General features: G+C 43.3%; 1 protein-coding gene across 1 annotated transcript in view; it reads right to left on the bottom strand.

Moving 5' to 3' along the window:
- The window catches only part of MYO16 (myosin XVI), a 309,776-nt gene that overhangs the window by 87,278 nt on the left and 194,608 nt on the right, over nucleotides 1-27,890 (bottom strand). The window contains exons 23-26 of the mRNA XM_088458316.1: nucleotides 17,024-17,099; nucleotides 13,158-13,330; nucleotides 9,515-9,595; nucleotides 9,132-9,337 (exon numbers count right to left, since the gene is read on the bottom strand). Coding sequence (XP_088314442.1) covers nucleotides 9,132-9,337; nucleotides 9,515-9,595; nucleotides 13,158-13,330; nucleotides 17,024-17,099 — 536 coding nt within the window. The remainder of the gene's footprint in view (nucleotides 1-9,131; nucleotides 9,338-9,514; nucleotides 9,596-13,157; nucleotides 13,331-17,023; nucleotides 17,100-27,890) is intronic.

The following is a 27,890-nucleotide window of genomic DNA, read 5'->3' as shown; positions in this document are numbered from 1 at the left end:
CCAGCCCTGCGCGTCCACCATCGTGACCATCAACCACCGATGGTCGCAATGGTGATCCCAGCTTACAAACTCAGGCCCTGATTCAGAGCCGGATGCTCTAACAGAGCGCTCGCTCTGAATCAGGGCCGTCCCTGCTCCTTTTTGGAGTGGCCTCCCTCAGGGCCTGATTCAGAGCCGCTCGTAAGCGGCCGCTCGTTTGCTCCGAGCGATGTTCGCACATCTGCGCATGCGTATGGGTCATAATGCGCATGTGCCAACCAGTCAGTGCGGTCGGAAATTGAGCGCTCGCAAAATAGCGAGTGCCTGCTAATTTGAGTGACAGGATGAGGCATTTGTGGGTGGTAGCAGGGGAAGGTGCTTGAAAACGGGGAGTGGTGATCTGAACGCAGGCGTGCCAAACGGTCAAAACGGGCGTTTTAAGGGTGTGCATAATTAACAAAGCAGCGTCATCGGCCACGTCACTTGGTTGTTTCTTAGCCTGAACTGTTCGCATGATTGCGGTAGGAAAATCCTACCACAAGCACTGCGAGCAGTTCAGACGCCTTTCGATGTACTCGATTAATCTAATAAATAGCGGAGATGACGTAGGATGCGAGCGGCTAGGGGGCGTCTTTACAAAATAGCGGGCGCATTTTTTGGACGCTCGCTCAGACACAGAGGCGTCAACAGACCGCAAAGAGCGAGCGCTCAATTTAAATAGCCGGCTCCTTTTTCTGAACGAGCGAGCGCAAATAGCATACGGCTCTCAATCAGGCCCACAGTTCCAGTGCTGGGATTGCAAATACAGCAGGGGTTGTCATACACCTCCTGCTACATTTGCATTATTTCAAGGATCACAATTGCAAAGCTGTCTTCGTGCAGCTTTGCAATTGCGATCCTTGCTTAATCTGGCCCTGGGACCGTTCAGATACAGAGTACTGTACCTGGAAGCTCAGCACTGAGGTGTATCTTCAGCAAGAAGCGACGTTGTACTGGCAACAGAGGCCAGCCTGGAAAAGGTATTTATAGGGGAGGATCCCACAGATCGGATGCTGTGAACAGCTGGTCTGGGAGCAGTGCTCTGAGTGGAGGAGGAGCGTCATGCCATCATGCTGGGAAGACATGCTGCTCAGTAACAGGACACTGAGCGGATGGCAGAGCATCCTGGTAGAGAACACTTTTCCTGTACTTCTGCACATGATAGTGCAGTAAAGCCTCCTACAGTATCATATGATAACACCATGTCGCAGTGAGAAGTGATCTGACAGGCGGAAACTGCTACTTACAACACATGCACAACAACCAGCTCTTTCTTCAAGTTAATATGACGTTTGGTGTGCTGTTCAGTATGCCAAGCTACGGATACTGTAGCATTGTAATACCTGTGAGATGGAGTCCCATGTGATGGGAAGAATTGAGTTCTATTCAGGCAACCAACATCATTAATGTATTTATAATAATAAGATATAAATATATTGTATTGTGAAAGTGTCTAGTAGTAAATTCTTGAAATTAAATTATATCAGGGTATTTTGTAAAGTGAAAAATAAAGAAGGAAATTTCTATTGTAGGGTTGCTATAAAATCCCTTTAATCAGGGTCACATATTTATTGCTCAGGTTTTGTGGCTAATATATGCCGGGTAAAATACACAAATTGTCAGCCAGTCACAGAAAATGTGCAATTCATATACAACATGTCCCTGATTAAAGGCTATTTAAATCACAAACTTCATATGTTAATTAACACTGATTTTACTATCAAATATTTGAATGATACAGTTTTATGAAGGGAGTATATGAATGTTTTCCACAACATTAACCATGCCATTAGGTGTGTTGGCTTTTAATGATTGATTCGATCAGACACTGTATATAAATTACTGTCAGTTCCCTTTATTCATACAAGCTTATCAGTCACTTACACTTGTGGAGATCATAGAAGTGCTGAAAAAAACTGTATAATGAACTATGAATTTTTTAACAGCTATGGGCTCTCTTCATTTGCATATCCATATTTCCAATGCTGGTGACCTCTACTCGCTGACTGAAGCAAAGGTTGCAGGCAGCGTATTCTTTAAAATGATACTACAGTTTCCAGTATTCCAATCTGCTAATCCTGTCAGTGTGTATGTAATGCTAGCATAGCTCTGCTGCACAGAAAATAAAACCAAAAGTGAATTTCCTCAGTCAAACGTAAATAATATTGTACTGTGCACTATGAGAGAATGCTTCTCAGTGCTGTTACTGTCTCTAAAGTTCCCCAAATAATATAGCTGTATGTATTTCAGTTTCAGAACGGTTCCTTATCAGGAAAACTGGTCACATAAAAAAAGAAACAAGATCAAAAAAACCTAGCAATTAAATAAATGTTATTACTGAGATGATGTTACTTTGAGTGACAAATAACGGCATATATCATAGTGGTAATTATGAACATAAGGCATACTGTAAATGTAGTGACCTCAGCTGCACTGATGTGGCTGCCAGCAAAACGTAGCATTCCTGCTGTCATTTTTCAAAAGCCAGGAAAAAGTGCAGAAATCTTCAAGTCTCGTCTGTGGGATTAATTCTTTGGCTCTGTAAAAGGTCTTGTGAAAAAGAGACTGGCTGACCTCATCTCGCAAAAATATTCAAATCATGAGTCCTGTCATATGCTTATGGCATAATAAGCTGCTGTAATATTGATATTTTCTGTCTGAATCAGTCTATCAATTCCAATCATATTTCAAAGTAAAGCGCATGGGAATACGGCAGCAGTTAATATAGTGCCTGATTCAGAGGGGTTGGGTAAGGGATGCCGACACTCGGGATCCCAGCGGTCAGAATCCTGACATGGTTATTATACCACATCCTAACCCTTCCCCTCTCCCTATCCCTAACCCTAACTTCCCGCTGCCTAAACCCAAGCCTCCCCCCCTAGTGCCTAAACCTAACCTCCAACCCTGTGTCTAAAGCTGGCCACACACTAGACCAACTTACATCCAACCAGCCAACTAGTTGATTGGTTGGAATGAAAATCTGGTAAGGAATGGAATCAGCAATTTGCTCCCAAACGCTGGAAAATGGACCAAAACTGTCGTTTGAACAAATAGTTTAGATAAAGCATTTAACAAACTTGTCTGAATGACCATTTTCATCTGTTTTCTGGCATTTAGGAGCAAATTGCTGATCATCATTTACTCCCATACGTTACCAGATTTTCATTCCAACCAATCAACAAGTTGGCTGGTTGGATGTAAGTTGGTCTAGTGTGTGGCCAGCTTAACCCTAACCCTCACCCTAGTGCATAACCCTAACCCTCTCCCTAGTACCTAACCCTCTCCCTAGTACCTGTCTTTAGAGAGGAGGAGGCACGTGTGCATCCCCAGACACGGGCCCCCTTCTCTCACTCCGGTGGCCGTCAGCCGACTGTCACGGCTGGCTGGCCACCGCAGAATCAATAGACTCTGGGCACTAGAGTGTGCCCTGGATCTATTGTGTATGCGCAGATCGCCGAGGATATGGCCACGGCAGCCATTTTCCGGCGTTTGAACAGCGCTGGGAGACCCGACGCGGGACTTTGGAGAGGTAAGTAATACAAATATGGGTGCAGGGTGTGCGGTGCAGGCCCCCCTGGACCCGTAGGCCCATTTGCACCACACACCCTGCACCCATTATAGATACGCCCCCCTCCCCCCCTGTGTCTAACCCTCCCGCTTAGTACCTAAACCTAACCTCTCCCCCAGTGTCTAACCCTAACCCTCCCCCTTAGTGCCTAACTCTAACCCTCCCCCTAGTGCCTAACCCGTAACCCTCCCCCTAACCCCAGTACTTACCGTCAAGATGCCAGCATCGGGATTGTGACAGTTGTCAGGATTCTGGTGCCGGCATTCTAAGTGCCGACATCCCGCCTATCGGGATTATAACTACATTCAGATTCAGAGTTGTACACTGTACACACAGCAGCTGAATCTTTGTGTAAAAATATGCTAATGCTGCCGGAGGCGACTTGTGTAACTAGACGCCTCCTGCCAGCTTCTATGATCCGCTGTTGCATTGGCCATCTGAGTAACCCTGGGGCGATTATCAGAATGTCATATATACAAGAGAGAGTATGGACATTGTTATTAATAAATGCTAAAGTTGCATGAAATACAGACACATAATAAAGTACTAATGTCTGTACTTTCCCTCTTCAAAAATAAAGTGGGAATCTATCTTCTTACTGCGGTCTGAAAGCAAATAACAATAATGTAATGCGAATAGAAGGCCATGTTGCTCCGGGGCACCCACACAGGGGTGGGGGGCTGTGGTCTGGACTGCGTACCATTCAGGGGTTACTGACTGTGGGCCATATTGGGGGGCACCATGTGGCATATAGGGGGGCACGATGGTTCATATTGGGGGGCACCATATGGCATATAGGGGGGGCAAAGAGGGGTAAGGTAAAGGGCATAGTGGCGACAAGGAGTCAATTTTATTGGAGGGGGTGCCCCAGGGACCCCACAATCTCTGCACATAAATAAGACCATGATGTCTCATTTAGCATTAGGAACAAAACCAGATAAAAGGTATATTTTTATATTTAGCAAAATCATATCACACTATGGGGTAACTAATAAGAAAAAATATTTATTTAAGCAAAATAATCCATATTTGTATTTTGGCATATACAGTCAGGTGTATAAATATTGGGACATTGACAGAATTTTCATATTTTGGCCTCTATTCACCACCACAATGGCTTTGAAATGAAACAAACAAGATGTGCTTTAACTGCAGACTTTCAGATTTCATTTGAGGGTAATTACATCCAAAACATGGGACGTGTTGGAATTCGCCCACATGTAATGCTCTCACAATATTGGTGGCATTGTCCGAAATCACAAATGCCGAGGAGAGTCCAAGTGGGGTAAGCCATTTAGCAATGATTTCCCTGAGTTTTTCAAAGAGGTTCTCAGCGGTATGCCTCTTAGTGAAACCAGTTACACAAAGAGTAGCCTGCCTCTGTATCAGCTGTCTTTTGGTAGATGTTGCTGCTGCTGTTGCTGTTGTAGGCAATACACCTACCCAGTGGGCTGTCACAGTCATGTAATCCTTAGTTTTCCCTGTCCCACTTGTCCACATATCAGTGGTCAAGTGGACAGTGGGTACAACGGCATTTCTGAGGACATTAATAAGGTTTTTTTTAATGTCCTTGTACAGACTTGGAATTGCTGTTCTAGCGAAGTGGATTCTAGAAGGGATCTGGTAGCGAGGACACAGGACTGTTGAAAACCAACTGCAGTAATGGTGGATACTGGACGCACATCTAATACCAGCATAGCTGTTATGGCGTCAGTAATCTGCTGTGCAAATTGGTGATTGCTGTCATACTTGTTTGCCCTTGCAAACGATTGTTTAACAGTTAATTGTTTTTTGGAGGATACGCTACAAGTAGTCTTCCTTCTGGTCCCCTTCTGGGATGAAGATCCACTCACAGCAACAGCAGCAGCAATAGGCGTAGTCATCAAGGATCCTTCTGAGGAATCACGGATAGGAGAGGAGTCAATCATGCTTCGAAAGCAACATTGGAGACAGCAGGACTACTCCCAATGACGAATGAGGATGTTGATTATGCAGGTGTTGGAGATCGAAGGTGCTTGGTTCTCACAGAGAGGGAGCAGGTAGGTGACACTGGACTTGTTACGTTTTGAGTTTTGGAACTTGGCGACGTATACTTTGATATATGATGAATGCGCTCCAAGTGACGTAACAAGGAGGAGGTTCCTAGGTGGTTTAGGTCCCTCCCTCTACTCACTCTTGCTAGGCAATGGCTACATATGGCTGACAACTGTTGTCCGGATTGGGGTGGAAATAATTCCACACGTGAGAAGTGGATTTTTTTTGTCTTTTGCCCCGGCATGACAACAATGGGCTTTGGCTTTTTCAATCCATGGGCAACAGCTGTTGCTTTACTTACACAAAGGACATCCTCTGCATCAACATCCTCATCATCCTTAGCACCTTCAACTACCAAAATATCCTCCTCCTCCATGTGCAATTCCACAGAAGCATCCTCAATGACTACGTCTGCAAGATGTTGACTGCCCTTCCCCACATTTACAGAGGGCACACAAATGTTGGAACTTGGAGGATCCTTTAGTACACTAATATTTTGGTCTGGCTCACACATGGCAACCGCGGACACACTTGCACTCTCCTCGGGGATTTGTGATTTCGATTTCTCAAGGCACACAGTTGTTTTTTCTGAAGGGCTATCAGAATCAGCAGTCTTCCTAAAGAAAGGCCAAGGCCTTATCCTTTCCTTTCCACTTCCTGTAGTGAAGGGCATATTGCCATTTTTTGTTTATCTAAAGGCAAATTTCCTTTAAATTTTTTTTCTTAACTTCAGTAGAAGTAGCTTTACCATATCGATGGCGTGACTTAAGCCCTGGGGCATGGGCCTTCATAGAGGATGAGGAAGTTGATGGCCTTGTACTGCTGGCGGCAGCTACAACATGTGGTTCTTGGCCTTGCTATCCTGTCATGTGACAGCCCTCCATATTTTCTGCAGTCTTGAAGCAGTGTCACAAGCACCAATAGTGTAGCCAAGGTGCGGTTACAAAATTCACACATGTGCAGTCGTGTACACACACAAAAATATTAGACAAAAAAAAGACAATTGATTTTTTTTTTTTTTTCAGCTCCAGAACTTGAGCCCAGAGCATCGATTGATCACAACTGGAGTTGGGCAGCACTAGGTTGCAACTTGTATTGCTGGCTGGATCTTGTGCAGTTAAGCATAACACGCATGCACACACATAGACAGTAAAAAATAAAAAAAAGACAATTGATTATAATTTTTTTTCAGCTCCAGAACTTGAGCCCAGAGCACCGATTGATCACGACTGGAGTCGTGCAGCACTAGGTTGCATTGCCGACTGGCTAGATCTTGTGCGGCTAAGCCTAACACGCACAGACACACAGACAATTATTAGAAAAAAAAGACAATTGATTTTTATTTTTTTCAGCTCTAGAACTTGAGTCCAGAGCATGAATTGATCACTACTGGAGTCTGGCAGCACTAAGTTGCAACTTGCGTTGCTGGCTGGATCTTGTGCGGTTAAGCCTAACACGCATGCACACACATGGTATGCAGTCGGGAAGCCGGCGGACCTAATCCCTACAGCAGGCTTCCCGACTGCTTAATCCCGGCGAGGGTTAAATGACAGGCGTCTAGACGCCTGTCATTTTACCGATGTCGGAAGACCGGTGCCCGCCATCCCGATCAAAGGGGCGCCAAGCACGGATAGCCAAGGGGGGGAGGATTAATTTTAGGGTTCCAGGGGGGCTCTTAGGGTTAGGTACCCCCCTGGGAGGTTAGGTTTAGTCTAGGGGAAGGTGGAGTTAGCGTTAGGCACCCCCGGGGGGACTTAGGGTTAGGCACCTCCCCAGGGGACTTAGGTCTAGGCAGCGAGGAAGGGGGGGTTAGGTTTAGGCACTTAGAGGGGGGATTAGGGTTAGGCACTGGGGGGGAAGGCTAGGGTTAGGCAACCCTAAGGGAGGGTTAGAGTTAGGGGGTAGAATTAGGTTAGAGAATACTTACCTTGGACGATAAGGATTTCCTCCTCTGCCAGGATGCTGCTGACGGGAATCCTACCGCCGGGCATGGGTCCGGCGGTAAATCATACTGATTCCCACACACACAGACAGTAAAAGATCAAAAAAAGACAATTGATTTTTATTTTTTTCAGCTCCAGAACTTGGGCCCAGAGCACCGATTGATCACGACTGGAGTTGGGCAGCACTAGGTTGCAACTTGCGTTGCTGGCTGGATCTTGTGTGGTTAACACGCACGCGCACACAAAAAAATATTACACAAAAAGACTTTTGGTTTTTCTTTTGACCATTTTTTTTTTGAGTCCAGAACTTGGGCCCAGATGGACGCAGCAGAGCCCAGATGTATTCTGCACCAGCCCAGATGGACACAGCAGACAGCACAGCCCAGAATGGATCAGCAGCACCAGCCTAGGACACAGCAGACAGCACAGCACCACCAGCCCAGGACAGAGCAGACAGCACCAGCCCAGAATGGATCAGCAGCACCAGCCCAGGACACAGCAGACAACACAGCACCACCAGCCCAAGACACAGCAGACAGCACCAGCCCAGAATGGATCAGCAGTGCACCAGCCCAGGACACAGCAGACAGCAGGCAGCACAACACCAAACACCAGCAACTTTCCCAGCCCTACACTACCCACCCTCCCTGTACAGTCTCCACAGCTGGAGTGAAATGGCGTCCGCTGCATGGTTCCTATATACTACATTGATCATAGAGACGTAAGCTTGATTTTGCCTCGGTTTTGAGATCCGAGTCAGTCAGGAAACCCTGAGTCTGCTTGGATCCGACTCGTATCTGCTAAATTCGGCTGGGTTCGGATCTCTGAAATTCGAACCCACTCATCTCTATTGTGGACACATCATTTACACAGGATGTAGTCAGCATCCCGGCGTGAGGGATGCAGACGGTCTAAATACCGGTGCCGGAATCCCGACAGAGTTGGGATCCCGGCTCCAGTATCCCGACGACCGGCATCCCGCAGGTAAATATCTGGAATTAGAGGAGGGTTAGGTTTAGGGTTAGGCACTAGAGGGAGAGTTAGGGTTAGGCACTAAGGAGGGAGGGTTTAGGCTGCGGGGAGGGGGAGGTTAGGTTTAGGCACTAGGGGGGGAAGTTTAGGTTAGGCACCAGGGAGGGAGGGTTAGGGTTAGGATAGGGGTAAGGGTTAGTGATAGTATACTTATGTACCGATGTCGGGAATTTTACTGTCGGGTTGCCGCTGGTCAGAATACCAATAGCGGCCGCCGGGAACTCATACCCAAACCCAACCCCAGTTACACATGATGATAGCATAGACAATGTACAAAATACAGTTTGTCTCAGTTTTCACGTGTAATGTAGTAGAACATGTGAAAATCAAGAAACAATTTATCATATAAAGTCCATGAAACTTTTCTCCTGGCTCTATTCCTTCCCATAGGTCAGGCCGAAGTGTTTCCATATAAAGATGCTGACAAAAAAGTTTTTATCAAGAAAAAAGTAACTGAAGATGTCACATGACCAACAGGTTTTCTTTCTTTTTTTTCCGCCCTTACAACATTTGCAGAATAACTGACTTGTACCCACCTTGACAAGAAGTCGGGGAAAGCCAGACGAATTGGGTAACCATGCCGTATTATCTTCACCATCTCCAACACTCCAGTATATTGCAGCTGTGCAGACACATAGAAATGATCAAATGTTTCAGCCAGCTTAGAACTGTTTGGCTTGATACAGTGCATAATATGCGGCGTGCTGCCTTGTAGCTTTCCAATCAGCTCGGTGAGAGATTTCTGCAGAGAAAAGACAAAGGAGGTTTGTTCACCACACATGCGCTGTTCCACAAGAAAACTGTCAATGTACACATGTTCTTGCATGTCTGTACCCACCAATGAGAAGATCCACATTAACACAATGGTAATAACTCAGAGGAAATGCTGAGGTCATTGATAGTAGGAAATCACACTAACCCTGAGTTGTCTAGTCACAGTAGTGGGACCACCTCGCTCCAGCTTTTGAAGGAATGAAGAAGATCCTTTCTTTTTTAACAACTGTTAGAGAAAAAACACATCATTGTGAGACTGTAATATGGGATACACACTTTTGCAGCACTTTTTGTAGGTTTTTTTTTACCAATGAATTGACAGCAAGTGAACAAATGATAAACATTTTATGTGGGCAATAAATTCAACATATTTGGGCCATATAAAAGCATTCATAAGAGAATTTCATAAACTATGATTACACACATGGCGGATTTTTATGTTATGCTGATTCTAGGCATTCTTTGTTGTTTCTTATAAATAAAACACAAAATCATAGCATGGTCTTACATTTCAAACTTTACATACAGTATGGGCAGAAATATGCTGTTTGTGAGTGCGACTCTTTCAGTAATAAATAACAGCATACATGCCTACTCTCCCGATTTGGCCGGGAGCCTCCCGAAAATCGGGTGCCTCTCCCGGCCCCCCGGAAAAGTAGGCAGTTCTCCCGACTTCTTCAATCCCCCCGCAATGTAGCGCTAAACCCCCGCTGCGGAGGGGCTGATGACGCAATTCGCATCATCATAACCCCGCCCCCTGCCTTGCAATGACGGAAATATCGGCATTGTGTAGCGGGGCGGAGCCTAAATGACGTGATCGCGTAGCTCCGCCCCCAACCCCGCCCCTAAACACTGGTAATGTATCCGGCCACGCCCCCTCTATACAGGCCCCATCCCCCTGCTAAACCGACCAGGCTGCTTCCTCCCGGAGGAAGCAGCCAAGATGTAGGCAAGTATGAATAACACACATTTTGTGGCCAACTCTGTATTAGCCAGCTATTATGTACACATTATTCTAAAAATATAAATTTTTAATACTGTACTTTGGTTCTAGTAACACTGGGCCTGATTCAGAGCCGGACGCTCTGACCAGAGCGCTCGCTCTGAATCAGGGCCCTCCTCCCTCAACTTGGAGCAGCCTCATGGACGCTCGCATAGCTGTGGGTTACCACCCACAGCTATAGCGAGCATCCATGATGATGGTCGCGATGGACAAGACCATCGCGACCATCGGGCTTGTGACGAGACCCTGCGGTAGGGTCTCGATGACCGCAAGCCCTGGAGTGATTTTGGCTCTATCAGAGCCAAAATCACTCCCACTGACATCACTAGTGATGTCAGTGGGGCCGGACTCAGACGGTAGGCGTTCCCATGGGAACACCTCCGTCTGGCAGCCACGCCCCCGGCACACCCACCAAAGGGTCACTCGCCATCGACAGCACTCACCATCGACAGCACGCCCCCTTTGGTGTGAGACCCATAACGACGGCATGGCCGTCGTTATTCGGGTCTCGCGCATGCGCATTTCGGCACCATCGACCCGCTTGCGAGCGTCCTGCGCTCACGAGCGTGTCTGAATCAGCCCCACTGTCCCATATATAGCTATCCAAATACACATAGGCTTATGCATGGGACAGTAAGTGTATTAAGTATAATGGCTGTTTTATAACAAAGCTTTAGATGTGTTCCTGTTGGCAACAATAGCATATGGCAGAGGTTCCAAAACGCAGTCCTCAAGGCTCCCCAACAGTTCAGATTTTAGAGATATTCATGGTTGAGCACAGATGGTTAAATAAAATTGACTGAGGTACTAATTAAGTCACCTGTTCTCAGCCATGGATATCTCTAAAATCTGAACTGTTGGGGAGCTTTGAGGACCACGTTTGGGAACCTCTGGCATATGACCTCATGTTGTTGTTTTAAGGATCAGCCTTACACTTCACTATGGGCCTGATTCAGAGCCGGTCACTATTTGCGGTCGTTCGTTCTGAAAAAAGGGGTGGCTATTCAAATGAACCGTTCACTCTTTGCGGTCTGTTGACGCCTCTATGTCTGAACAAGAGAACAAAACTTGCAGTCGTTTTTTTGTACAAAACGCCCCCTGGCCGCTCGCATCATACGTCATGTCCACTATTTATTTGATTAATCGAGTACATCGAAAGGCGTATGAACTGCTCGCAGTGCTTGTGGTTGGTTTTTCCTACCGCAATCTTGCGAGCAGTTCTGACTATAAAATAACCCAGTGACGTGGTCAATGACGCTGCTGTATTAATTATGCACACCCATAAAACGCCCGTTTTGACCTTTAAGCACGCCTGCGTTCGGATCTCCACTCCCCGTTTTCAAGCACCTTCCTCTGTTACCACCCACATACGCCTTCTCCTGTCACTCAAAATAGCAGGCATTCGCTATATTGCGAACAAACGATTTCTGGCCGCACTGACTGGTTCGCGCATGCGTATTACAATCCGTAGGCATGCGCAGTTGTGCAAACATCGCTCGGAGCGAACGAGCAGCCGCTAACGAGCGGCTCTGAATCAGGCCCTATGTTACTTGGCCTAAGTTAGAACACCCCACTCATCCCATCCCATATCATATACAGTACCCATTCATAAACACGCATAGGTGGCAGAATCAATGAAACCTGTGTGGGTGCATATGTGAGTGCCCACTGTTCTGGGCATGTGCAGTACAAATTTATATGCTACAACAAATCACTTATTAAAATAGCTAAAAAATGTTTATGTGTCTGTGTTTTTTTTTAACTAATAAGACTGAGGGGCCTATTCATCATGTACTAGTTTTCAATAGAGATAATTTGGTTTTCAATTGTCAGCGAATTAATTGTAAAAAATATTGCAATTTCATCATTTCTTCCTTACTAAAAATTCACTCCCGAAAAGCTGAGATAGTTTTCACCTTACACCAGCATTGTTCATATGGATTTCCCCACTGCCGGAGCCCCTCCACACCCACTCCGAACCCTACTGCTGTGTTTAACATCCTACCCCTTCCTTTCCCTGGTGTCCGCTCTGTCCCCTGTGTCCTCTCTTCTCCACCTGCTGCTGTCTCCCATGCACCGCATACTTTCCCAGGTGCGGTGTCTGCTCTATGCCTCCCCTTGTCCTCTCTCCTCCCCTGCTGCTGTCTCCCGCCCACCCCACCACCTCCCCCACCCCTTGCCACCACCACATCCTCTCTTCATCCCCCCCCGGTACCCCCTTGATCTCTCCCACCTGTCTCCTCCACCGGGAGCCTGGACGGGAGCCTTTTGACTGTCTACAGCCGGTGAGTCGGGGGAGCAGGAGCAGTGAGGGCTGCAGTGTCCTGGAGTGGTCAGCTCCCAGAACTCTGCGGTGCAGTGGCTGCCATGTAAATCTTCACAGGCTGCCATGAAAACAACAGCTTGTGAAGATTATCGGGGCTGTACACTATCTGAGGATGGTGTACAATAACACCACTAAGTTCCGAAAAAAATGTTTTGATGAATAGCCATGACACTTAATTTATACAAATATGTGAAAGGGTTAATTTTCACATGCTTTTGTATAAATTAAGTGATGATGAATAGAGCCCTGAAAGCCTAAATCTGGCTGCATGAATTTCTCTCCTGTGCATATCTGCAGTTAAACTGGCCTCTTTTGTATTTTTGGCAGAATTGAAATTAGATTGTGATTTCCAGCGCACCAGGGATTTGTATCTAAATAAAATCATCTGAGTGTACCATGCTGTGTAAGATGTTGGCACTATATAAATGAAGAATAACAATAATACATGGTCATTCTTACCTTATTGACCTCCAGGATTTTTTTGGTCTCACCATTTGAAGTGGCTGATGTCTTTTTATAAAGTAAGGCTGCTTTGGGTCCTCTGAGTTTCAATGGAGGATATGGGGGCACAAGTGATCCCGTTTGTGTCAGTTTAGACTGAAACATCTGGTTTACTACTACATTTTCACTGGCTGTAAGGAAGTATATGTAGAATTAATGATATGTTAAAAGATGCAGTTAAAAGTAAAGGAATGTATACATAAACATGCATATTTGGTCATATCAGTAACAAGAAACCTTATATTGAGATCTCACGTGTCCCTGCTTTCTTGGTACAGCCCCTGTTTTTCACCCAAAATCTTAAACAAAGTGTATTTTTCCATATATCCAGCACCAAATAAACAGGATAAGTAGACATACTGCTACATGGCCAAACTTTATTGTGTCCTTTCTCAAGGATCCTTGGCATAGACACTCCTCTGCTGAAACATGTTTCTTGAGGCATTTATCTGTGATTGTTGGCTACTTACCCGACTTCCAGTTCCATTGTGGTTCGTTTCTTCCAGTTAACCGGGTCTGGACCAATGTAAGCCATGCTTTGTCGAAAAGTGTTGGAGAGGCACATATCTGTGGTTGTTGGCTACTTACCTGACTCCCAGTTCCATTGTGGTCCCAGTTGTCTGGATCTGGACCAATGTAACCCACTTTACATGTAGCGGCCACTCATTGGCTGGGACCCACATGGAACCAGCCAATGAGCGGACGCTACATGTAAAGAGGTCGCTGATTGGCTAACGGCCCGTGAGAAATAACAGATGATTTTGGTCATCTGTCATTTCACGAGGTGTAAGTATATGTAACAGCATATACTTACACTATTCGGCATGGTTCGGGTAAGTCGGTTTGTTGTTTTGCCAAGACCCTGGATGCTACGGAGAGCAGCGCTAGGATGTAGGCGAATATAGGATCTTTTTTGCAGGTCATTCCACACGGATTTCTACATTGGACAAGTGGACCAACCAGCTGGTACAGGTAAGTATGTGTGATTGAGGTATGTGTGTAATAAACTTGTACTATATACGGTGTGTGTGTTGTATCTTTTTTTAACTATTTATTTTACAGTGGGGGTATGTCTGCTAGCCGCCTGCTAACACTTGTAGTTCCACAAGTGCCAAAGGGCAGGCATGCTGGCACCTGTAGTTTAAAACTATTTTACACTTTATTACCCCGTACCCACCAGTCCAGGGGTGCAGGGAATAGCCCCGGGCTTCAGACCAGTCCGGGGCTGGTTAGCCTTTTGAGGGGGGGCCCACGTCAATTTTTTCCTAAAAATTAACCCTAAAAACACATGAATCATTAGTAAACATACACAAATCACACTGATTTGGATGGCAACTCGCAGATCAGGAGGTGGTGCATTTGAAACTTCTATTGACTCCCAAATTTGGCTGTAAAATGGGCGAATATATCGCAAAATGAATAATGACAAATTACCGATTTAGGCAGAAATGAATGAAAAGTACTTCTGATTTGTGCCGATGGTGAATTAATTTCTATTGAAAAAAAATGTCCGAATTTGCGGCATTAACTCACTCAATTTCAACCCCAAAGGATGAACAAATCACCCAACTTTAATTATAGTAAATTCCCGATTTGCTAAAAAGTTCATTGTTAACCTGAGATAGCAATCTCGGATCAACACGAATCTTAATAAATTTACCCCTCAGTATGTTCACCTTTGGCCATGTAGCGGTGGACTTTTGTGAACTTTATGGACACCTGTGACCTTTTGCTCTTTCACATTTGAACCACCTTTTGATGAACTAAAGACCGCCCTGATTTGCCTTACGATTTATAATTCATACATGAGAATCAAACAATCATTCATTTAGAAGTTAAACAGTAATTAACTTGGATATTGAAATGTGATGTAGGCAATATATTTAGGTGACATTTTGATATCATGGACATACTAATCACAGGATAATATTCCTCTAAATACTACATAAACTGCTGAGATATATCAGGGAAATATGTAATGGAGGCAAATACTTAACAGCACTCTCAAATAAAGACAAATGCACAGGGAAATGTGCTGAGATGTTGTGTTATTTAGCATTGGAAATTACTGACTGCTGATATTATTATTATTATTATTATTATTATTATTATTATTATTATTATTATTATTATTATCCTTTAATCTATTTTATCCACTACAATAACTACAAATACTGCTGTGTCTTAGTTAGCAATTACTGCAGTTGTAGTAGTTTTGTAAATAATATTTAATATTTTGCAGATTTTTGTACAGTATGTTTGTCATATATTCTGCATTTTTAGACTAAAATCTACAAATTACCATAATTAATTCTATCATTTTAGATCAAAAAATAAAAATTCCTCTTTGTTTTTCCGCTGCTCTTTCTTTCTTTTTTTAAATGAACTCTACTATAGAATTGTCATATTTTTTTGTATGTATCCTGCGTTTGTTTCATAATCTCAATCCATATTATCCAATCAACTGCTGTAGATCCCAGACATAAAACTAATGATACCGGTCCAATTACCAACTGTCATAAGATGAAATCCATTGATTGCTTGCTATGTTGTGCACTGAAGCTACAGTAACTAAATAGGAGCTCAGAAGGGTCTCATAAGCAAAGCAGCTAATATTGATTATCGTTATCAATATTCACTATTCTGGAGGACACATTTGTAAATAAATACATTCACAGCTATTATTTATACAGAACAATTATCTTTATATGCAATCTGACTTCACAAGTAAATATTGGTTCCAATTCAACCTCCTGCTGTGACTATTGCAATAGTACTTAGTGGTTTTACAGACTCATCTGCCCCACAGGATGGCTGTTTCCAATGACAAAGAGTGATGGGTAGAGTCATCTTATAGAATGGACAGGCAGAGGTTCAAGGAGGCAATAAAGAAATAATGTATGAGATACTAAAGTTCAGGAGATAACTTAAAATTAATTCTCTGCTTAAAATTCTACACTAATGCCGCACATCCACTTGCTGACTCCGGAAAGACAGCACGATTACAACATCGTAATCATACAGTCTTTCCTGTTCCCGAGTGCCTACACTGAACGATTGATCGTTCAGTGTAGACACCCTCCACCATCTGTGAACATGCTCGTTATCGACAGATTGACCATCATGTTCAACTGATGATTGATGTCGGAAATGACCAGCATTTCCGACATAAAAGTGCACGATTTGTGCAGAATTACTTAGCGATTGCACGATTACGATGTAATAATCGTTCAATCGCTCAGTAATAACAGCAAGTGGATGTACGGCGTAAGATGTCATGGAAAATTTGTAGATTCCAGTACAGTTCTCACTCATCTCCTAGTGAGTTCTGACCAGCCTAAAAAAAGCAGTCAAACCTCAAAAAATGACGTTTTCAGAGGTTTGACCACATTCCCCATATGCATACAGCTCCGGAAAGGTTTTGCTTTACAGACTTATCGTCTGTTCACACTGGCCGATACGCACACGATATATCGGCCGTTCAATTCAACAGCCGATATGTCGGCCAATGTGTACCCAGCATAGTAAGCATCTCTAAGAATGCTATATCTTGTGTAACAATAATAAAAAAAATGCTAAAACATGTATACCAAAAATATAATATATGCACAAAAAGAAAAACACAGATCAGCATCAGTGACACCGTCACAATTAGCCAATCACAAGCACTTTACTAGTGCCCATCATCATCATAATCATTGTGTCCTGTTTTTGCGCCTACCCTTTACAAGCCTCAAAAAATTCTGTTAATGCTGGTTGGTAGATTTTATGTACATAAAACAATCAGTATGTGGCACAATGATACTAAATAGAATATAACTTACTTTTCATGGCAAACAGTAGATTCTGTGACATTTCATCTTTATTTTTCTCAATTGCTCCTGAAATATCATATGTTACCTAAGGATAAAATGTCTCATATTTAGAATAGTAAAATCCCATGTTATTAATAATACATTAATCATACATATAAATGCAGTGACATTTGCATGTTCACATCAAACCTTTCTTTAGCTGACAATGAAAATGGTTGCTTTGTAAATGTATAGGATTACAGTACATCAGTCTGCACTACTTATAATTTAGATTTCACTTCTTCCTTCATCTGTTGATCATAACATTGCAAAACAAAACATGAATAAGAACAAAAGATATAAGAAAAAAGTCACTTTTTTACAGTGTAATGCTTTGCCTCTGATATATGTTTATTTGTTGCAAACCACATAATCAGTTGAAAGTTATAATGATAATGTAAATATGCACAGGTTTGCCTATGACCAGATGTATTTGTATACTTGCATTTCCATGCTTGTATTTTGAGTTGCATGCATTTAAGACAGAAACTTTAAACCCTAAGGGGTAAATTTACTAAGATTCGAGATGGTCCCAATTTTCGAAGTGATTTATCTTGCTGGAATTCGCCCATATTCGGGTGATTTAGTCCCTTTTCTTTTACCAAATTTACCAACAGGCGATTTGAAGCTAAACGAGTTGCCGATGGTGAGCAGAACGAGATATCTCTCCCGAGTAACTCGTTTTGCAGGAGATTAGTCACCCGAGATTGCAGTGTTTTCTCTCTGCAAATCTCTCCCGAGCTAGCAGCCTGCACATATCAGTGAAGTTTCTGCGGAGAACATCGTGGGACACAAAGGTGAGTATTGGATCTTTTTTTATAGGTAATTCCAATAGGATACTTTACGTTGACAAGTGGACGCGAACATCTGGAAACAGGTGAGTATGTATGTGTATGCATGTATGTAATAAAGCTTTATTTTACAGGTGTGTTGTGTGTTTTTTTAACCATTTCTTTACAGGTGAAGTACAGGTACCAGTGGGCCCTTAATGCCCCGCATGCTGGTACTTGTGGTTCTCCAAGTACCAGCATGCGGGGGAGGCTTGCTGGGACCTGTAGTTCCACTGTAAAGACAATGATGATACATCTAGTTTTTACACTTCACCTAACACAATCAACCCGCCACCCACCACCCAGGGGTGGCAGGGATAGCCCCGGGCTATCAGCCTAGGCCAGGGGTGCCCTGGAGAGGGTGACCCCTTTATTGGGGGGGTCACCAACTTCCTAGGGATCCCTGGCCTGGGCTGACTAACGGTCAGGGCTGATGCTGCGGCTGGGGGGTCCAGTGAAAGGGCACCCCTGGCTGTAGCATCAGCCCCCCGTTATAAAGGGTCACGGGCTGGTTTTAAATATACGGTGTAACCCACGTAATTTTTTTTTGCCGTATATTTAAAACCAGCTCTGTCCCTGCAGCCTTGTGCTGGTTCTTACATTACAGGGGATCCCTACACATTTTTTGCCCTGTAATGTTAAGAACCTGGACAGGTTGGCAAGCCCGGAGCTGGTTAGTGTTTTTGGGGGGGGGGACCTCACATAATTTTTTTTCTCAATGTATCCCTATTTTTTACAGTTACAGAAAGAAACATACACAAATCACAATGATTTGTGTATGTTTCTGACCATCTCGCAGCTCAGGGGGTTGAGAGTTTGAAAAGTGTTTTTGACAGAGAGTTTGCTCCTATCTCATCCAAGCTTGTTATCTCGATTTTTGGTAAATTTGAGAGATGTAGGTTTTAGGTGAAAACTTCCGATTTGGCCCGATGGTGATTTGATTCGAGATTACTATCTCACCCGAGATTTACCAGTGAGATGAGAGAAATCTCTCTCTAACTCACCGACTTTTGCCTTTAGTAAATTTGCAAGCAGGAAAAAAAATCAATAAATCACCCAAGATGGTCATCTCGACCAATCTCGATTGTTAGTAAATTTACCCCTAAATCTAGTGTACACAGATGTATCCAGAACAGAAATGCTTTTACTCATCAACTCCAAAGTTACAAAAGCCGTGTGGTTTCTTATACAAAGAGCCTATTAAGCACCCTGCTCTAAAGGGGCTATTGTCACCAAGTCCCTTGGATCACTGGGCCTAATTCAGGCCCGCTGGCGAGCGCTTAGCGCTCTAAAAATTCAGAAGGACAGCCCTGATTCAGAGCGAGCGCTCTGTCAGAGCGTCCGGCTCTGAATCAGGGCCACTGTCCCATTCATTGAGCCACATTGTTCACTCCTCTTCCAGCAGGGATAGGGACCAAGCCCAATGTTCTCCTGCTATTGGTAGGTCCACCACCATGTATGAAGGCCAATTAAGACTTCCAGGTATATCATGTGGATCCTTGGAAGGACTAAGGGCCTGATTCAGAGCGCTCGCTCGCTCTGAATCAGGACCAGGCTTTTTTTTTTTGGAGCGGCCTCTTGACCGCTCGCATAGCTGTGGGTTACCACCCACAGCTATAGCGAGTGGCCATGATGATGGTCGCGATGGGCTTGCGATGAGACCCTTGTGGTAGGGTCTTGTTCATCGCAAGCCCCAGCGAGCTTTCGGCTCTAACATCACTTGTGATGTCAGTGGGGCCGCCCCCAAACGGCAGGCATTCTCATGGGAACGCCTCTGTTTGGGCAGCCACGCCTCCGGCTCGCCCACCAAAGGGGGCGAGCTGTCACTCAACATTGACAGCTCGCCCCCTTTGGTGCGAGACCCAGAGCGACGGAGTGCCCGTCGCTAGCCGGGTCTCGCGCATGCGCTGTGGGCCACCATTGACCCGGTTGCGAGCGCTCAGTGCTTGCGACCGGGTCTGAATCAGGTGTAGAAACACCTTAGTAGTTTTTCCACAGATGTGTGAAACGAGATCCCACTAGAATGTCGACTTTTTTATTCATCACTATTCTCACAGCATAATGCACTTTTAATCCTTGGCTCAGTCAGCATCGATATATTATGTGTATTGTTGTTTCATTTTATTACGTATATTTTGCCCTTGCTATTACCTCCAATATTTTGTGCACTGGAAATATAAAGATCATATCTATACTGTATATAGCAGCACAGCAGAAGCCACATTGTATGACAGAATGTAGAGCTAGGCAGTTGTGTTAGCTACGTTAATTACCACTTGTCTCAAATGTGCTAGTCTATTGTTATGAGGTCTAATTTAGATAGGAGCTTGTTAGTAATGTAATGCAAACAACATCTAAGTGACTGTTAAAATAGCTAGCTGGTAGCCCAGTTAATTATCTAGGGGCCTGCTTCATGTCCAGACACTGTTGTAGGGCCTCACGCAGCTTTCTGATTATCAGAAAACTGTGCATGTACAGGACCTGTTCTGTGTATGTGCAGAACGGGTTCTGCAAACTCGTTCTCATTTCCCAGCATTTGGGGGGCGGAGTGGGGGTGTGCCTGGGCAGCGTTCCCGTGAATGAAGGCCTGTCACCCCCGTTTTCCAGGAGTGCCAAGGCTAAGGTCTGTATAGTTGGTGCGACCGGTGATGACCACCGGTCGCACCAACTATACAGACCTTGGCCTTGGCACTCCATGATGATGGTGATCCGAAGCAGCGTTTACAGACACTGCACTCAGGGCCTGATTCAGAGCCGGACGCTATTTGCGGACGGTCATTCCAAAAAAGGGGCCGGATATTTAAATTCAGCGCTCGCTCATTGCGGTTTGTTGACGCCTCTATGTCTGAGCGAGCGAACGAAAAATGCGCTCGCTATTTTGTAAAGATGACCCTTTGCCATTCGCATCACACGTCATCTCCGGTATTTATTTGATTAATCAGGTACATCGAAAGGCATCAGACCTGCTCGCAGTGCTTGTGATAGGTTTTTCCTACCGCAATCACTGAGAGCAGTTCAGGCTAAAAGACAACCAAGTGACATGGTCGATGACGCACTAATTATGCACTCCCATTAAACGCCCTTTTTACCGTTAGGCACGCCTGCGTTCGGATGTCCACTCCCACGTTTTCAAGCATCTTCCCCTGTTACCACCCACAAATGGTACATTCTGTCAATCAATTTAGCAGCCCCTCGCTGTTTTGCGAGCACTCGATTTCCGACCGCAATGACTGGTTTGCGCATGCGCATTAAGACCCATACGCATGTGCAGTTGTGCGAACATCGCTCATAGCGAACGAGCGGCCGCTTACGAGCGGCTCTGAATCAGGCCCTCAGATCGCTATTGCTGTCAGATGGCGTCTGCTTCCTATAGACGCCTTCAGCAGTATTTTAATATTTGTTGGATGGTATTGCACAGTGGCTTCCTTGCGGATGTGCAATAATGTATCCAATAACAATAATTTTGACTGTGCAAACTATAAAATGTAGCCTTTAAGGGGAAAGAAGACTCTCCGCAAATCTTCAAATAACGAACATAAAAAAAAAGTCAAATCACTTTAAGACTATTCAAAAATTAAATCCCTGCTATATAAAAGCCTTTTGGGGTATTCAGACAGTAAAACCAACATGGAGGAACAGAGATTTGGAGGTCAGAATATACAAAATAGAAATGAAATGGATATATAAATTAGGGACTCTGGGCCGCCCTGAATCAGGGCGTTTTTTGTTTTTGTTACCACCCACAGCTTATGCGAGCATCCATGATGATGGTCGCGATGGTCAAGACCATCGCGACCATCGGGCTTGCGACGAGACCCTGTGGTAGGGTCTCGCTGCCGCAAGCCCTGGAGTGATTTTGGCTCTATCAGAGCCAAAATCACTCCCACTTACATCACTAGTGATGTCAGTGGGGCCGGACCCAGATGGTAGGCTTTCCCATGGGAACGCCTCCGTCTGGGCAGCCACGCCCCGACACGCCCACCAAAGGGGGCGTGCTGTCACTCACCATCGACAGCATGCCCCCTTTGGTGCGCGACCCCGAGCGACGGCTTCCCCGTCGCTCGCCGGGTCTCGAGCATGCGCATGTGGTAAAATATACATTAGGGTAGGTGGCTAACTAAGAAGTACATTTGTAAACTGGAGATTGTGAGGACTCACTCCTTTTATGCTGGAAACATAATCTGACCCTCCATCTTTGATGAATTGATAAAAAGACTATTTTTATTCAAAGCAGAGCTTATGTCCTTAACAATACTGTATCATTTGTGTGCTGGTTCCTGTAATGCTATTTGGAGGTATCTGGGGTACCTCCTTGTTGAGTTGGCTCTTAAATTAAATATATTTATGTATGTGCTGTTATCATGTGACACTACAGTATGCAATTATATGACCCAGAGTGGATGCTATTATTATGTAGTGTTAGAGACGCCAGTACAGAGGAGCCTTGACGCGGCCCAGTGCTTAATCATGTATTTGCAAATATATGCAACAAAGACCTCTGGATGTCTATTATCATGTAGAGTTCATGCCTTTTTGCTGATTTTTGCAATGTGCTGAAGGGTAACTTTTTTATTTTTTTCTGTAGTCCAGAGTATACCCCTCCCTTTACAAGAATAAACCCCTCCCTTTACAAGAGGAAACCCCTCCCTTTACAAGAATAAAACCCTCCCTTTACAAGAATAAACCCCTCCCTTTACAAGAATAAACTCCTCCCTTTACAAGCACCTGTGAACAACCATTAAGCTGATATGAGCAACCACTATGTATTGCTGATTCTGTGTGTCACTTGGCAGCGCACTGCCCATCTGGTTCTGACCTGTATCCGACGACCTATTCAGCAAACCTCAGTGCCTGCCTGTACTTTCATTTGATATACTGTGTTTAAAAATTCTGTTGTCTAGATGACATAATGACTTAATGCCGACAGCATGTGATTTAAAAAATGTTTTAAAGTGGAAGAAACTATAATGATGTTAATATAGTTAACTACAAAAAAAATAATAAAAAAGCTTTATTCTGTGTATCACCTATAACAAAGTTAGTAGACATGACAGATATTGCATGCTTTTTATGTCAGGTCACGAAAACCCTTCCTCTGAAATGCCGCAGACGGGTGTCAAAACAATCAGTCCTTAATAATCACCAGTTGAATACAGTATTTGCTGGAACTTTGGGAAGAGAGAATTCAGAGCCATAAAGACTCATCAAAAGTAATTTCAACGCTTATCTCAGCATATTCGTGGTATGGTTCCAATCATTTTTGTATAGGATTTTCCCAATTTCTTTTTTTTATTTTCACGGTTTATATTATAATAAATTAATGTTTTAATGATAATACACTATGTTGTTCATTTCATATGTAAACTCCACCAAGTTGGAACCATATCGCCATATTCATTGGAGGATCCCGTGAATGACACATCAATAAAGGCACATTTCAGTACATACAGTACTACTTTATACACCTTAGATGTAGCACCCCAAATTGTCATTGATTTACTGTAACTTGCACCACAGGGGCATTTGAAGTCCCAAATTTTATTTTTGGATGATCCATGGACTCTTAATTTGAAATCTGTTACTTACAACATTATACTTTTGTGGTTTTTCTCTGCCTTTTTTGTTTTTGATTGCAAAATTAACACCTGCATGCACCACTTGACCATCATCAAAGTGAAACATCTTGAGTTATGTAACTCACTACTAATTCTGGTTTGTTGTTATGCTCATTTTAGCATAAAGACCAATTTAAAGACCAATGTAGCACTTATTTCTGAATTTTGATTAATACACCTTTTGAGACTTCTAACATGTTTTGTACTCTAATTTTCAGGATGTTTGCATATGCAGTTTATATGCAGATTGCTCCTTGCAACTTCAATTTGTTTGCAAGCAATTGTTTTTCTTCTTTCATTGTTTCAATGTTCTTTTTTTCTATTATGCAAATATGTAGTTTTAACAATTTTACTATGTAAAATTGCTATTTCGTGCAAATTGTAACACAAATATCTTGATTTTCAGTTTTCTCCTGTAATCTAGGGATATAAAATGTCATTGTTGTTTATGTATTAATTCAGTTATACAATTGATTGGACTGCATTTCTCTAAACAAATCACATCTCACAGAAAACAGCATTACAGGTTACTTTAAAAAGATTACATGCAAATGATATTTGTTTAAAAGTGTCTTCTAACAGAACTAATTTAATTTTGAAAGAAAGTTTATATTTATTATTTATAATAGCTGATACATGTGTTTGCATTTTTATCCTTAAAATAAATACACACAAATATAAAACTTAATAAAATGAAATAATAAAATAAGATTTGGACAATTTGTTAAGATTTTTATGAACTTTCAGAAATAAAAAGTTTACAAATTATGGGATGATACCAATTACTTGTTTTGTTTGTTCAAATAAACATCATTATCTACCACAAATTTTATATTTAATGCAAAAGGTGCCTCACTGTCAACTGCAATACTATCTTGTACTTTGGGGCTTATGCTTGTTGAGATTTTACACTTTAAAAGCAAAATGTAGCCAAAAAAATAAGCGCATTTTGCATTGGTTGCAGAGAATCACTAGAAGAGTCCAGCTCACATGCACAGTATTCTGCCCCAGTTTCATGCTATCAAAGAACAATGATATACAGTATGTGCCAGAGTGACAACAAGGGGACAACAGTAGAACAGGTGACTGTTTTATACCAGGCTATATGGCTTGACCGCATCAGTAAATGCTGCAGATCTAGTACACAGCTCGTATGCTATATAGTGCTTGGATGGAAAGTCATAAACATAAGACTTTCTGGCTATGACCTGACAGTGCTGTTAAATATTAAGTCACATCTATAATGTTTCTGATGCATGAAATTACATCACAATTTAAAAATAGATTGCAGCAGCCACACTAATAATAGTAATAGTGGGAGGGAGCAAGACTCATTCAGCCAATCAGAAGCTGTTGCTGATCACCATCATCGTTTCGTATTTTGCACCACTGGTCATGTGCCACAAGTGATAATGCCTGCTGACAGGTGCATTATACACCTTTTCTGTGGTCTGCATGAAATATATTTGTGTTAACATGGCCTCACTGTACTCAATATAGGCTTGCATGTCCCTTTATCCTCTGTTTACTTATCTAAGCACAAAACCTGTATGGATTAGCATAGGTGATTTTGAATTTTTGGAGCATTCACAGAAAAAAAGCACAGCAAGTGCAATTTGTGCTGACGCCCAACTCTAAATGAGCCCTTCAAGTTTTTTATACAAAATTGTAGGAGAATGATATACAGAAAAGCTAAATATGGGATTAGAAAAATAGGTAAAAACAAATTCTGAACATTGTATCTCCTTCCCCTTAGCTAAGATGCAGACTTATAGGGAAGATACACTGCATGGGGGTCCCTCCACCATGTTTCCATCAGCCCTAGTTTCCCCAAGGGAATGGAGCCACGCAAATAAAAATGCACAGGTCCCCCTTCTGGGTACGACCAGCCCTAATGCCAATAGCACTAGGTCTCTTCTCAGGGGTAATGAGTAATAATTATTAGAAATAATATTGTTTTACATTTGGACTACTGGCCCTAACAAGCTTGCCAAGACATGATGGCACTTAGAGAACCACAAATGGCAGCATGCCCAGACATCAAGGGCCCACTGGCACCTCTATATTTAAATAAAGACAGGACACACACAGTAGATATATAAGCACTCCCCCACACCCCTCAATTACTCATTTATTTTTCACTTAAGCCAATGGGAAAGGACCGCTTCATTCCATGTAGGCATCCCTGGTACTTGGCAAAAAAAACCCTTATAGACAATGCTACTTGTACCGTGCAAGTGTGTGCCCAATCCTAAAATATCGATTGGTTGTTCGGTCATGCTGAATTGTCCAGCATGTCAATACGATGCAGTAATTTCAAGTTACAAGTTGACCTCATCGAGCAGTGTATGCACTGCTGTGGAAGACCAACTGATATTCCCCCTCTTCCCAGGGCCTATGCAAGGTATTTTGGCACCCTAGGCATAACTCCCCCCCCCCCTTAATCTACACTCCCAGCTCTGCCTCTTTGGTAGTAAGGGTTCAAAGTGCACATGACTGTGCACAGCCACTTTTGTGCAAGCTCATTTTCTGAGCATACACAGTGCAACTTCTGTAATAATACTATGAGCTGCCCCAAAACATGATTGACTGTAGCTTGGCGCTGAATATACCACAAATGTTTACAAATACCTCAGGTCACCTGTGTACTTTCAAAGAGGGGAAGAGGATGGACACTGCTACTGGCCTGCAATGCTGAACCAGCCAGGCATGTTATACTGAATAGAAGAGCAGGGGAAAAGTACAGGTGCAGCAGCTGTCTATATAATCTGATTCTGCTGTCAGTACTAAGTAGCTAAAGGATGTCTTTCAGAGACTTCTTTCATTTTTGTGTTGGCGACCTCAGTCACCTCAACAGTGCCCCTCAGGAGCCAGCGCCCCTAGGCAGCTGCCTAAAGCTGCCTAATGGTAGCATCGGTCCTTCGTGTTCTTTCACAGGGGAACAACAGGGAAATGTCTCCTTCCAAGGGGTAGAAGCAGATATTGTGCCTATACACTGTGAGATATCTCCCAGTATATCGCCATGATATTTGCGTTTTCAGGCTGCCACTAAAATATATGCTGTTCTGACACACATTCTATCTCAGTATATGCTTAGCATAAGTAGCTATTCAAATTTATTTTAAATGGTGTATTTAGCATTTTTGGTGCTAGGTTGTTAGTTCAGCTTGTCTGTCCTGAATCTCACCCCTTGAAGTGACTCAATATATGATCACGTATTGTGCTTAATAAAGTACCGTAAATGCTGCACTAATCACAATACTTCCTGAGATATGAGAATATAGTTATTGACTTAATTCCTCAGGGGTGCCTATAACAAATATTTCTACTATGTCGCACTTCCAAACCACCCTGATGCAGTAATATTATATTCGATCAACTCCGGTGGTAGTCTCATGTCATTGATTTAACTATGAAAGCATGTCACATAGAATTACGACTTATGTTGTTTAACAATCATTCAAATGCATTCCAAGAAACGTTTAAAAATAACTTAAGCAACTGCGCAAAGACAGAGACAAGGTTGAACAACAAACGTCTGGAATGTACCTTGTGATTGTCACAAGAGCCAAGGAAATATTAATGAACACTGCTCGCAGACGTTCTAGAAAACTAAAATGCTCCCTCAAGCTAACATTTGCTGGCAATCATTTGTTTGAAAGTTAAAGGAAAACTACAATTAAGTTGAAAGCTGTGACTGCAGAAAAAGGATCAAAACATAAGTAAACATATTTAAAATGCTCAGATGTTTACAGAAGTCATCTTACTTTTCTCGGTTAGTTTGGAATAGTATGGAAAAAAACTTGCGCACTGATGAATAGGATACTTTGTGCTTGCTAATACAATATATCATACTTTCCTCTACCCTTGAACACCGGAGATAGTTGCCCCCATCCAGGATCTGGAAAAGTGTAACCAACTCTCCCAGATCTTGGGAGGTGTAATCCATACTTCCGGATCTGAGAAGTGGGTGGTACAGGGGCTATGATGGGGCAATGAATAGTGAATTTTGTCATTAAGCCCCACCTCCCACTGCATAATGCCACAGACAGAATTGTGTAGCAGGGGTGGGCCCATGCTGAGGCAAATTACATTACATCACCACCCTGAGCCTTCCCCTGTGAGGTCTTCCTTTTAGTTATGAAATCCATACTGGCAGGAGAAAACAAATCTGGTTTCTCATTTATTACTATTTACCTTCACTTAAATAGCACCAGCATATGCTGCAGTGCTGTACAGAGTACTATATTTAAGGCATACTAGTCCTTTATCTAGTGGGACTTACAATTTAATTTGACTGGCAGAGAGAGACACAAACATACATATTGGTGCAAGACAAAATACTGTATGTGTATACCATAGGGAGACACCAGGAGCACCCAGTAGAATCCC

The sequence above is a fragment of the Taudactylus pleione genome, unplaced genomic scaffold, assembly GCF_031769625.1.
Source record: "Taudactylus pleione unplaced genomic scaffold, aTauple2 ptg000041l, whole genome shotgun sequence".
NCBI lineage: Eukaryota > Metazoa > Chordata > Amphibia > Anura > Myobatrachidae > Taudactylus > Taudactylus pleione.
The sequence above is the reverse complement of the archived record's forward strand: the minus strand, read 5'-3'. Positions and strand labels throughout refer to the sequence as shown.